Raw genomic sequence first — 14303 nt, 5'->3', positions numbered from 1 at the left:
ACACCTTCATACATACCTGATGACCTAACCTGACCTAACGTTACTTAACCTAGTCTAACCTAACATAAGCTAACCTAACAAATGTAATTTGATCTGATCTAACCTGACCTAATCTGACCTGACCTAACCTGACCTGACTTGACCTGACCTAACCTAACCCAACCCAACCTGACCTAAACTAGCCTAACTTAACATCATCTAATCTAACATAACCTAACCTAACCTGACCTAAGCTAAGCTTGCCTAACTTAACCTAACCTAACTGAAATTATCACATAAATGTCAAACCTAAGACCCAATCTAACTTTGTTATTTTTTTAAATACACTACCTAACAGAATACTCCCTTCTACTGAATGTACAACAATGCATGCAACCATATGACCTGTCTTTGTTTTTGACTGGTTTTATTGTTATCTGTTTACAATAATGTTATATCACTGATTACATCATTGCTTAGTTAATCTTAAGTTAATTTTAAGCCTGCCCGTAATGCTATGCATACAAGTGGCTTTGGCATGCTGCTCTTACCTGTATTTTTTTGTACCTCTGTATGTATTTTCAAATTATTAAATAAATAAATAAATAAAATAAATTTTACCCAATAAAAGAAACTGCATCTGACACAATGTTCATCACTCCATGAAGTGATCAACATCATACGTTACCTGCATGTTGACGTAAGCACCACTGTTGAGGAGAGCGTTGGCGATCTCTGTAAATCCTTCCTTGCAAGCGATGGTGAGCGCTGTCCCTCCATCCTTATCCAGGGCGTTCAAGTTGGGACGGTGTTCAAGAAGCAAGTTGACCAGTTCAACAAAGTTACCCCTGGTGGCAACCAGCAGTGGCGTCCAGGAGTACTGAATATCGAAAACAGAGTTATGACAGTACTGAACAGTGTTATCACAGTACTAAACATGGAGAACAATTATCACAGCACTGAATAGTATCATCAGAGTAGCGAGTTAAATGAGGAACTAGTGTAAATGTTTTCAGTAAAGTAACTATCTTGTTAGACGAGAAACTACTGCAAATGAGGTCATTTTCTACACAGGTTCAGAATATATAAACTGACTTAAATGATAATACACTATAAATTCTTCTACTATCTATGGGAAAGTATTAAATAATTTGGAAGAAGACAAAGACGAAGAAGAAGCGGAAGAAGACGAAGACGAGGAAGATGTCATTATCAACATTAACTTACCATGCCAGAAGCATCAATATTGGCACCATGCTGCAAGAGGTCCTTGGCTATCTCGTAGTAACCTTTCCTGCAGGCCCAAATGAGTGGTGTTGTGCCAAACTTGTCACCAATGTTGACCTTTGCACCATACTGAATGAGGTCATGAACGACCTCGGTGTGACCTCTGCCAGCTGCCCACACCAGCGAGGTCATGTGGTGTTGACCCTGGGTATTGGGGTCACCACCTCTGGACAATAGTAGTTTGACCAAGGCACTGTGGCCCTTGTAACTGGCCCACATGAGTGCTGTCCACCCACCCTGAAATATTGCCACTCTTGAATACTCTATATGGAGAGACCTATATCTTTGTCATACTGTACATACACTGAGAGCCCTCTCTGTGTATATATTCTGAGAGATCCGTATCTGTGTGCATACACAGACACACAAACCTCTCGGTGTATATACATAGTGTCTATACAATGAGAGATGTCTCTCTCTATATATATATATAAACTGAGACATATACTCTGTGACATACAACCTCACGAGAATATACATTCAATGATGTTTCTGTTAGTGTATATATATATATATATATATATATATATATATATAGGGAGGTACCACCTCTAGAACTGTTATGGGGACCCTCATCCTCAGAGAAAAGAATAAACTTGCTTCTGGGAAAACTCAAGATTCTCCCTGAAGCTGTTTGAGAATTTTCTCCTACCACCCCCTATATTATGTATATATATTTTATTTAAAGACAAAATACATTGACAAAACATTCACAAAAATATGATACAAAGTAAAACAACATAGGTAACTCAGAGCTACATCTCGAATACTTCGTCCAGCTCCCCTGCGGTGGGCCGCGTGCCCAGAATGCTGCAGGCATTTCCTCTCTGGATCGCAACACTGAGTCTCTGAAAGAGGAAGCTGGTCGCCCTGTGGTCCTTGGTTTCTATGATGAGCTTTTCACCCAGCTCTTTGAGGAACTTTAGAGCACACTTGCCCCATGCTCCAAGGGTCTCCGACCCTATTGGAATGAAGTTATAGCAAGGGGGAAGGTCTTCATATTTTCGGATCTTCTGGGTCTCCCTGTGGCTGGCAGCTCCACCCCCTTCCACTACAGAGTATGGCAAGTAGGTGTCTGCCAATGTGGCAGCACAGGTGTAGTCCCAGGCAATCTGCTTTCCATCCTTCCAGGGTAGCATAGTGGCTCCATCAGGACGCTTTTGACTTCCATCAGACCTCTGTACTTGGGGTTCCCGTTGAGCTGGGCAACGGGCTGTGGCGAGGCTTCTCTTTATTATGTCATTGATCTCCTCATGTCTGGCATACTTCCCTTCTGCTGTGTGGCACACGAGACCATGGAGTCCGAATTGATCAGCTGTCGCCCTGCCGCAAATACACCTATGTTCGGTGAGGATGGGGGCGGCTAGGCGAAGAGCAACACCAATCCGAATGGCCTGTGGGTCGAGACGGGTGCCCAGGGAGGAATTGGGAACAGCTAACAGGAAATCTCCTGAGTGTGGTGCCTTCACTGCCAGGAGACGAGCTTTGTTCTTTCCTGAAGCATTGGAGAGCATTGTGTTGGCGATTTTTTCCATGATCGGTTTGTCCCAGTGGGACTGTTTGTGCTGTTTGGGAGGAGCTGGTCTACTGGAGGAGTCTGTAAGGGTGTCCCACCGAATTGCTGCTTCAGTAAACCTGGGGTCTTGAGCTCCTACCAAGTCTCTCAAGCGTTCGGGCACTATCTTCTTGACTAATGCACTGGAAGCCAAACACGAAGACAGAAAAGCAGGTAAAGCAACATGCGTTGCTTTACGCACCCCTATACCTCCCAGTCGCACTGGGAGGGTTGCCTGATCCCATTGCTCATCCTCTAGTGACAGGTTCAGTGCCTTCTTAAAAGTTGATCTCAGGTGTGCATCATATTCATCAAGTGTTGGGTTGTCAAAAGAGGGTGCACACCTCAAGAAGTAAGTGAGTCTTGGCATAGTAAGACACCTTGTGAGGAGATACAGAGCATCATGGGCATCAAGATCGCTTATTCTCTCCTCCATTCTCATAAGGTCATTCAATTTGTCCCTGAGGACAGTATCGATGGCCTGGTGACCCAGCGGTGCCCCCAAGAGGGTACTGTTGGACGGAGTTGTAGTTGAGATTTCCGGGAGGATTCTTCGAACAGCATTGATTATTTCCTGGTTCGCTGTGATGATTTCACACTTAGAGGGATTGAGGATGAGTCCCAAGTCTTCTCCCTGTGTTTTCACCAGTTGTAGGTCCCCCACGAGGGACTCTTCAGTACCTGCCAGAGTGCCGTCATCCAGGTACCAGATATTGAGCTCACTGCGTAGGCTGGAAGTTAGTTCTCTTACTGCCAAGCAGAAGAGAAGTGGAGCAAGTGGGTCACCCTGCTGAACACCCTCTGATGATTGAATTTCATGTTCTCCAAACATATATATATATATATATATATATATATATATATATATATATATATATATATATATATAACGGGTAATGTGCATACCTCAGGTATATGATTAAGTGCATATACACTGGTAGTTAACATTAATCATTATTTTAGGTATTAAAGTATACTTGAATGGTGGTGTGCAAGTAACAGTCTTACTGACCCTGGTGTAGTGACTGGTGGTGTACAAGTAACAGTCTTACTGGCCCTGGTGTAGTGACTGGTGGTGTACAAGTAACAGTCTTACTGATCCTGGTGTAGTGACTGGTGGTGTACAAGTAACAGTCTTACTGACTCTGGTGTAGTGACTGGTGGTGTACAAGTAACAGTCTTACTGACCCTGGTGTAGTGACTGGTGGTGTGCAAGTAAGTCTTACTGGCCCTGGGTTAGTGACTGGTGGTGTACAAGTAACAGTCTTACTGGCCCTGGTGTAGTGACTGGTGGTGTACAAGTAACAGTCTTACTGATCCTGGTGTAGTGACTGGTGGTGTACAAGTAACAGTCTTACTGACTCTGGTGTAGTGACTGGTGATGTACAAGTAACAGTCTTACTGACCCTGGTGTAGTGCCACTTACCATGTCCTTGTGATGTATATTGGCACCATGGTCCAGCAGTGTGGCCACGGTCTCCTCATGGCCCTCCTTGCTAGCTGTGATGGATGCTGACCATTGGTCCTGAAAGACCCAAGTGTTCATAATGAACAAACAACACTGAGAAACGTTCACTAGTATCACATTTCGCTCAAGAGTGTACGGTCGACATTTCGATCTATAATCAGTCTATCGAGCATAAATTGGATAGATGTTTGAACTGAGGGATGATTCCTGAACTTCCACATATATGGGAATTTAAGGGGTGGAAACCTAAGTGACAAAGGGGGCTAAGGGTACCCACTGTCTTCAATTAGGGGGCTTTAAGTGGCTAATGGAGATTAGGGAAGGGTTTAACTCCCTTTTGGTGCCACCAGTAGTTCAACTTAATTGAACCCCTACTGCCAGGTGTTCATTTTGTTGTGCATTTTGTACATTGTTCTGGCACGGTGCTATGAGAATAGTTGTACCATGACAGCTTCTGGTACTATAGTTCCACAACATAATACATTAGCCACCATAGCTCAACATAATACAACATCCTCAGTAATAACCCACGTGAAGACAAAAACTCAGATCCTCTGAAGATCTAAGAAAGAGATCGAAATATACAGATCAATTATTCTCCTGAGTTTCTGGCTTCACGCGAGTTATTACTGAATACTGACAAGTGTTCATTATAGTTTAGTTATCCATGATACAACATACTCACATTATCTTCAGCATTAACATCAGCACCATGAAGAATGAGTTCCCTGCACATGTCAGTCTTGCCTCTGGCAGCAGCCAGGATGAGTGCCGTGGCACCATTCTCATCCTTGTCATCAATGACCACTGACCTGGTAGCCAGGAAGGTCTGCAGACCACTGAAGTTGTCCTCACAGATGTAAGACTCAAGTGACTTGAAGCTCAGAGAGACCATTTGCTCAGACTGTTTGGGTAAAAAAAAAAAAAAAACAGGAAAATGAATAAATACATGAGAGAAACAAGGAACAAGCGAGGTTAGTGATAATGGTGGGTCATGGGAAATGGAAGAATAGTACAAACAATACTATAACTAGTTGATACTGAAAGCCGCTACAAAATACCATGTGTAGTTGGTATTAAATACCCACTACACAATAACATGTGTAGTTGGTATTAAATACCCACTACACAATAACATGTGTAGTTGGTATTAAATACCCACTACACAATAACATGTGTAGTTGGTATTAAATACCCACTACACAATAACATGTGTAGTTGGTATTAAATACCCACTACACAATAACATGTGTAGTTGGTATTAATACCCACTACACAATAACATGTGTAGCTGGTATTAAATACCCACTACACAATACCATGTGTATTGGGTATTAAAACCTCAGAGTGGGTTTATCAGAGACATAAAACACCTTATTTAGTCAGACTTAACTCAGTGGTACTAAAGGAAAACTGAAGAGTGACATGAAGATGGCACCAAGGTCGAATGAGACAACACCTTTCCCTCCCTCCCCTAGACAAGTGAGTAATCCTGTGTGATGGACTATAAGAGGGAAACACAGCTCTAGCTCTTGTCCCCACTGTGTGACTGTCACAAAGAACACCATAGCAGCACACTCATGATGCACAAACATCCTGCACAAAGGAGAGAGAAACAGTGTGACTTTGTTAGTAATCCAAGTTGGACCCAAACGTCGTCCTAAGTTTTTCTCTGCCATGTCAGGTTATTTGTGTACTGTTCCAGTCACAATAATGTGTCTTTTTTGCTCTCCACACTCATCATATATCCAATTTTAGTACATTAATAAAAGCAATTTGTGGCATGCAAAGAGTACGTAACCTTTATTCGGCGCATGTACACACCCTCATTTACAGGCTATCTCCCCCAACCAGCGAACCAGGTGACTAAGGGTTGACAATGGGGCCCCATCGTTCAACCAGTACCCAGGTTCCAGCCAATGAGAAGATGGTTTTGGCAATTGCAGAGGTTATGTGGGGTCCACTCTCCTGTCTGCCCTTGTCATTCCCATTCTAGAGCTGGTTGAAGCACGGTCTGCTCTCTAGTGGCTTCTATTCTGCCTTGCTTACCGTGGAGTGCACCAATACCTATCACTGTACATAGTGTATATAGTGTACATACTTCTATTCTAAATTGGTGAAGGATAATATAAGTCAAAACTTTTCTGCTGTGTTTATTCTGCTCCCTTTACACCCAGGATAACAGGCCATTTAGACTCCTGGGTTGTAATATGGGTAGCCTGTCTGAGAGCTGGAGCTGGACTTGGAGAAAGGGTTGAGCCTAGGGTGAAGTTGGAAGCAGGAACATTGTATAGTTTGCTGTCTGGCATTGCATTAGCTTTGCCAACGCTTTACAAACTTTGCGTGTCAGTTGCTTTGCTATGGTCAGCCTTGCTATTGTGTGATCGTTCAACAGCTCTCTACTAGCCTGTTCGGTGTGAAGATTTTGCAGTCAGCTTTGCTATTGCATATCCACCTTGTATGCGTATTCTGCAATCGTACTGTGCATAGCTAAGCGTGTTCTGCAAATAAAGTGTTACGTTGGGGTATTCTGCAATCGTACTGTGCATAGCAAATAACTTATACACTGAGGTATGCCACCTAGACGAGCCAGACGTCTGGTGTCGGCATATACTTTGTTTAACCTACCTAAATTGTCCCTACAGCGGTGTTGGCAAATTGCTCGTTCCATTGGCATTAATTACGAACGCACTCTCACAGCTGCGCAACTGCGTTCACTGATCACTGACAAACTTCGAGAAGAAGAGATGGCACATCAGACTCCTCCCTCTACGGGAGCTAGGGAAAAACTCTTATGTTCTCGCAGGAGGAAGATGATATATCAACGGAGCAAAATCGTCAGTATAGTGCAGCAGGGTTTTCTCAAGGGGAATCAGTGGCGTTGGCACTTGAGCTGACAAAAATCAATCTTGAGCAGACTAGGGAACAGAGAGCATTTGCAAAAGAAGAATTTGATAGGGAAAAAGAAAGGAGGCAGTTTTCGCATTCTGTAAATGACTTTAGATTACAGAAAGCAGTACAGCTTGTTCCCCACTTCAATGAGGCCGAACCAGAACAATTTTTCAAAGCTTTCAAAAATCAGGCTCGAGCCTTGAGGTGGCCGGAACAGCACTGGGCATCGTTGGCTCACACAGCATTGTTTGGTAAGGCACAGGAATTTACGTCAGTGTTAAATGACACTGATTTTTCCGATTATAAAGTAGTGAAGACCACAGTGTTGGGAGCATATACTTATATCCCAGCTAAGTATCGGAAGTTTTGTAAGTTAGGCAGACGACAGCTTGGTCAATCCCTGGTTGATTTTGTGCGACAGCAGACCAAAGCTTTTACCAGCTAGTATAAAGCAAGTGGTGTTGCTACCTTCGATGATCTTGTGCAGCTTATTCTGATTGACAACCTGCTGGAGTCTGTGGGATCAGAGGTTCGAGTCTTTCTGCAGGATCGTGACTTAACCACTGCATTGGAGGCAGCCAGGTTGGCTGATACCTTTGAAACTAACCGCTCCTTGTCCGAGCGGTCCCATCTCTCTTTTCAACAGCCTGGCATGAGCAGAGATCGTCAACCTTGGAGAATGAAGTGCCAGCCGGAGGGAGAACGTCTACGTCAGCCAACTAAGTCCCCTGGTGAGCCACGCTTCTCAACTTATGGTCCACTTGGTGAGAGACAAACTACTCAACATGGTGCATCTCAACAACAGTATCCAGAGAGAGACAAGCCAGAGCGACACCAGTTGCAACATCAGCAGGGAGTTAAAAGCAAACCTGTCATCTGCTACATGTGTAACCAAGTAGGTCACATCCGTCCCAACTGCCCCTACAAACCCCAACCCATTGGGAAAATCTCTAATATCCCTAGTAACATGTCCCCGAGAGAAGTAGAAAAAGGGATGGCCCCTTATTATTGTAAGAGTCTTATTTCCCTTCAGGAAAACTCCGAAACAACTGAAGTCAAAACCTTTAGAGATACTGGAGCATATTGCTCACTTATAAGAGAGGGAATATTACCCCTTTCAAAGAACACTTCCTTGAATTCCTCTGTTTTATTGGAAGCATTTGGAGGAGTTATATATTCTGTCCCTTTGCATAAAATTTATGTACAGTGCAAATATTACACTGGGTACTTGACTGTGGGTGTATCCGAATGATTCCCCATGAAAGATGCCATGTTATTACTGGGTAATAACATTACCACTGCTAGTGTATGTCCTGAACCCATAATGATTAATTCTTCTCCGGTGGTAGCCATAACTCGGGCAACATCCCAAGGGTTGTCTGGCGAGAATGTTGACCTATCCTTGGACGACTCCGATCTCGGAATAGCCACGTTGTTTTACGAGGAAAACCGGCCGGGGCCTCGTAGATCAAGTGAACAAACCCCGATCAAGCCTTCCTATTCCAAGGCTGCAGGATTGCCAGATATCTGTTTCCATGCCCGAGGGACTGTTATTCCGGGAGGAACAATTTCACTTTTCAGGCAGCTATGGGTAAATCCTCTTTGGATCATCCGGTCAAGTATGAACTTAAAAATGACTATTTGATCTGCACTGAGACTGGTAAGGAGATAGAGGGCCGGCAATTGTCTGACGGGTTAGTAGTTCCAACAAAGTTTAGACCTCAAATATTGAATATAGCTCATAATACTGCATTAGGAGGTCACTTAGGAATTACTAAAACCTTATATAGAATCACAAAAGAATTTTATTGGCCAAAATTAAAGCAGGATGTGAAGAATCATATCCGGTGTTGCCGAGAATGTCAGCAAGTAGGGAAACCTGGACATTCCATTAAACCTGCACCTTTTCAACCTATACCTGCTGATGGAGAACCTTTTGCAGATTTAATTATAGATTGTGTAGGTCCACTACCTAGATCAAAGTTGGGAAATCAGTATTTATTTACCATTATGGATAGAGTAACTAGATACCCTGAAGCAATTCCCATGCGCAGTATTAATACTAAAGCTATTTTCAAAGCTTTAACAAGATTTATTTCTTGTTTTGGCATTCCTAAAACTATTCAAAGTGATCAAGGTACTAACTTCACTGCCAAAGCATTTAAGGAAGCATTAACTAGGTTAGGGATAATCCACAACTTATCCACTGCCTATCATCCTCAGTCCCAAGGCGCCTTGGAAAGATTCCATCAGACGTTAAAAACCATGATGAGAACTTTTTGCATGCATTTTCCTACAGACTGGGATGAATCATTACCTTTGTTGATGTTCTCAGTACGAGAAATGGTGCAAGAGTCTACCGGGTTTAGTCCGTTTGAGCTGATCTTTGGGCACAATGTACGAGGTCCTCTTCGGGTGCTCAAAGAAGGATGGATGGGAGAAGACGTTAGCTCAACACCCTACAACCCTTCTTCAAGGTTGCAGGTGGCACGTCAGTTAGCCAAGGCTAACCTAAAGGCAGCTCAGAATAAGATGAAACAGAGGTATGACAGAAATGCACAATTCTGCTCCTTCCATCCAGGAGACAAGGTGTTGGTGCAGGAACCTATACCTGGCCACACCTTGAAAGCTAGATTTACAGGACCTATGCAAATTGTAAGTAAATTATTTGATGTAAATTATGTGGTAGCTCCCCTTGATAAGACATCAAAAACTAAAACTTACCACATTAATCAATTAAAATCTTTTCATACACCAGATAAAGTCCCAGTAATGACTCTGCCCTCTTCCTCTGAGGACGACTCTGACTCTTTGCACTCTATTTCTGAAATTAATGTTAAACTTTCAAACTCTGTCCTCCTCAAGGACCCTAGCCCTTTAATGGTGGGGCTGTCTGAAACTCGAGCAAGAAGTTTAACTGCGCTTCTACAGTCATACCCTAACATTTTTTCGGACGTGCCGAAAAAATGTACGTTAGGTTATCATGATGTAGATGTGGGAAACTCTAAACCTATTAAACTCTCCCCCTACAGAGCTAATCCTGAAAAGCAGAGACTACTTTAGCAGGAAGCAGGAAGTAGAATTTCTGTTAGAGCATGGTTTAGTGGAGGAGGAGTCTAGTCCATGGGCTTCACCGTGCATCCTTGTTAAAAAAGCTGATAGAGGGTTTCGTATGTGTACAGACTACCATAAGGTGAATGAGGTCACAATCACAGATGCTTACCTTCTTCCTCGTCTGGATGACGTAATCGACTTTGTGGGTAAGGCTACTTTTGTATCCAAATTAGATCTCCTTCAAGGTTGCTATCAGGTACCTTTGACGGATAAGGCGAAGGAAATCTCTGCCTTCGTAATTCCAGGAGGTCATTATCAATAAACAGTTACCCCCTTCAGAATGAAAAACTCCCCCTCTTCATTCCAGAAACTTATCCATCAGGCTATTAAAGGACTTGAAGGCATGGCAGCGTACCTGGATGATATTGTTGTGGTGTCTGATATTTGGGATCAACACCTATTTAGGCTTAAGGCTCTTTTTGAGACCTTTCAGAGTTCCCATTTAACTGTTAATTTATCTAAGTCTTCCTTTGGCCAGGCCACTGTTACTTTTCTAGGTCATGAAGTAGGTAGTGGTAAAGTTGCTCCTAAACTTGCTAAAGTTCTTGCCATTAAAGATTATCCAGTTCCACATGATAGGAAATCTCTTCAACGTTTCCTAGGCATGATAGGATTTTACAGAAGATTCTGTAAGAATTTCTCAGATATTGTAGCCCCTCTTACCTCTCTTACCAGTCACAAAGTTCCCTTTATTTGGACTTCAGTTTCTCAAGATGCTTTTGACAAAGCAAAAAGATTGTGTACTGCACCCATTCTTTTGTCTCCAGACTTCTCCAAACCTTTCTCATTACAGGTTGTTGCTTGTGAGTCTGGGGTTGGGGCAGTACTGTTGCAAAATGGGGCCAAGGAGTTGCAGCCTATAGCCTTTTTTTCGGCCAAGTTCCAGCCACATCAGAGGGCTTACTCTACCATTGAAAAAGAAGCACTCGTGCTGGTACTAGCTTTGGAGCACTTTGATGTATATTGGGACAAACTTCGCAGGTGCTCACTGTCTACAGTGATCACAATCCTCTAGTATATCTCCAAACCATGGAGAACCACAACACAAGGCTCATGCAATGGACAATAAGACTGCAACCATATTTTCTGAGAATTGTACATATTGCCGGCAAAGAAAATATGTTGGCAGACTCTTTATCAAGAGTCTAACAATATTATTTATAATTATATATTAGGTTAGGATGTGTTAGGTTACTTGTGGTAACCCCTTCCAAGCTCTTTTTTTTTTTATCCCCTGGTGTGGGTTTTTTTTAGTGAGGGGATGCGGGCTACTGTCTGCCTGTGTCTTGGACCTAAGCTAGCCCGACTGTCTATTGTCTCGCTCTGAGTTTAGGGTTTGGCTTTTTGTCACGAGAAAAGCTGAGCTCTATCTAAGAGTTGGATGGCTGAGAGGAAAGGCGGTCCCATTATTTTGTGCCATGGTGGCACAGTTACCACTGGGAGGTGGGAGCCTAACCCTGAGCCTTCTCGGGGTGGGGGTGTGGCATGCAAAGAGTATGTAACCTTTATTCGGCGCATGTACACACCCTCATTTACAGGCTATCTTCCCCAACCAGCAAACCAGGTGACTGAGGGTTGACGATGGGGCCCCGTCATTCAACCAGTACCCAGGTTCCAGCCAATGAGAAGATGGTTTTGGCAACTGCAGAGGTTATGTGGGTGCCACTCTCCTGTCTGCCCTTGTCATTCCCATTCTAGAGCTGGTTGAAGCACGGTCTGCTCTCTAGTGGCTTCTATTCTGCCTTGCTTACCATAGAGTGCAATAATATCTATCACTGTACATAGACAGGCACCTAGCAACATCTGTTGTTGGGGCAATGGATGAATTCCCTGCTATGTTTGTTAACTGCTCATTACTCTGTAATTTGTCTATGACTGTAATCATGTGATAACGTGTTTATCATTCATTACCTTTGAAACTTGTCATGATTTTGACCAGCTCTACCTGGAGCTCATTACCTTTGTAAATTCTCATGATTAATGTGTTTATGATTCATTACCTTTGCAATTATTCATGAGTGTGACCAGCTCTACCTGGAGCTCATTACCTTTGTAACTTGGTCATGATTATGACCAGATCTAGTTTATTACCTTTGTAACTTGCTCAGCTATCAAAACTTTGGAGTCCAGTCCCTGGACCAATTATGTACCTCTGTAATCTTTTGACTACCGCCCACAGGATGGGTATGGGGTGCATAATAAACATATTAAACTAACTGTACATAGTGTATATAGTGTACATACTTCCGGTCTTAAATGGTGAAGGATAATATAAGTCAAAAGTTTTCTGCTGTGTTTATTTTGCTCCCTTTACACCCAGGATAATAGGCCATTTGGACTCCTGGGTTGTAATACAATTTGAAAGTGGACAACATTATTTTTTGGGGTTTTCATTAAAAAAACATTTCCTTGTTTTCAATTTGCTTAATAATAATAATAATAATAATAATAATAATAATAATAATAATATTTATTTCTACAAGTACATGTACACGGTATATAAGCCATAGATGACATTAATGACATATTACTATACAGAAAGAGGGTTGTTATACAGAGCATTTCGGGCAAATTAGGTCAATTTTGTCCCAGGATGCAACCCACACCAGTCCACTAACACCCAGGTGCCCATTTTATACTGATGGGTGAACAGGGACAGCAGGTGTCTTATGGAAACACGTCCTAATGTTTTCCAGCCGTACCAGGGATTTGAACTCCGGACCTCACTCTGTGAGGTGAGTGTGCTAACAGTCAAGCTATGGCACACCTAATGCTTGGTGTGTTATGGGGTGATGAGCAAAATTGTCTTTGTTTTTTTTTTGGTCCAATTTCAATGGAATTTTTACTGTGAATTAAGCAGCATTTGAAACCTAGACACTGTGCTTTTAGTGACTTTTTTCCTTACAGTTAGAAAAAAATAAATAGTGCCCTATTCTATGGGGCTTAAATCTATCCTTCTACTACAAAACTGGAAAGACTTAAAATGTTGTAGTCGATATCAGATGAAAGATAACAAGTTAGGTAATGTAATTACATGCATGTTTGAGCAAAATGTCAATAGATTGCATTATACGAAATGTTGAAGTACATTTTCTTTTTAAGAACTTTTTTGGGAGAAAAAGTTCAATAAAAACAAAATGGTAAAATATATTGCAAACCTTCTATGTAATTTAATAGAACCATCATTCCTCAATAATATGTGAAAAAATCATGATGCTGCTATAAATACTCTTCGAATGAGAGGGAAAACAATTCCAATAACTTATTCCTAATTATGTTTTATGTAAAACTCCATGGTTGTGGCCTGCCAAATCTGAGCGTGTTGTACCCCTCTGTCCTCACTGACAGCCTGTAGGCTACTGAGGGACAATCTCACTGTTCTCTTCACTTTAGTCCTCACAGAAGTTGCCATGTAGAGTATTTAGAATAGAAACAATAAAAAAAATCGTAATTTTTGGAGTAAAAAAAAAAACTAATTGCCAACATGTCCTCTTGCTGACAGCAAGAACAAAAAAAATACATTTGTGGAAAAACATACTTAGGAATATGATAGAAACAAGCTGATTGCGTCAACATGTTGCCAGAATTATGCACCATTTTTTGATAAGAAAACATTGTTTTCCATAATTTTTCAATTTCAGTTTTTTATCACTAAAAAAAGGTTCATCACCTCCTTAAGTTTCAAGTCTATCTACTACATGAGGGTCACTAAGGCTGCATGTTACCAGTCAAGAATACTTTAATACCTAAAATAATGATTATTGTACACTACCAGTGTATATACACTGAGATACACACACATCAGTGTGTATATATACAATGAGAAATGTAAACCTCTTCATATACAGGAGGGCCCCGCTTTACGGCGTTCCGCTTTACGGCGTTCCGCTAATACGGACATTTCAAATTATGACCAAAACTCACTATACGGCTCCCCCCACCTGACTTTCTAATACGGTCACCGTGCCCCACCCTGTTTGTTTACATTCTCCATGAGCTCAGTAAGCA

The 14303-nt window shown here is 42.1% G+C and overlaps 1 protein-coding gene across 1 annotated transcript in view; it reads right to left on the bottom strand.

The window, feature by feature from the left end:
* Positions 1 to 14303, bottom strand: part of Arms (Ankyrin repeat-rich membrane spanning) — a 707292-nt gene that overhangs the window by 474038 nt on the left and 218951 nt on the right. The window contains exons 2-5 of the mRNA XM_070095086.1: positions 4975 to 5193; positions 4248 to 4346; positions 1207 to 1503; positions 668 to 859 (exon numbers count right to left, since the gene is read on the bottom strand). Coding sequence (XP_069951187.1) covers positions 668 to 859; positions 1207 to 1503; positions 4248 to 4346; positions 4975 to 5193 — 807 coding nt within the window. The remainder of the gene's footprint in view (positions 1 to 667; positions 860 to 1206; positions 1504 to 4247; positions 4347 to 4974; positions 5194 to 14303) is intronic.

The sequence above is a fragment of the Cherax quadricarinatus genome, chromosome 49, assembly GCF_038502225.1.
Source record: "Cherax quadricarinatus isolate ZL_2023a chromosome 49, ASM3850222v1, whole genome shotgun sequence".
Lineage (NCBI taxonomy): Eukaryota > Metazoa > Arthropoda > Malacostraca > Decapoda > Parastacidae > Cherax > Cherax quadricarinatus.
This window is presented reverse-complemented; position numbering and strand designations above follow the sequence as displayed.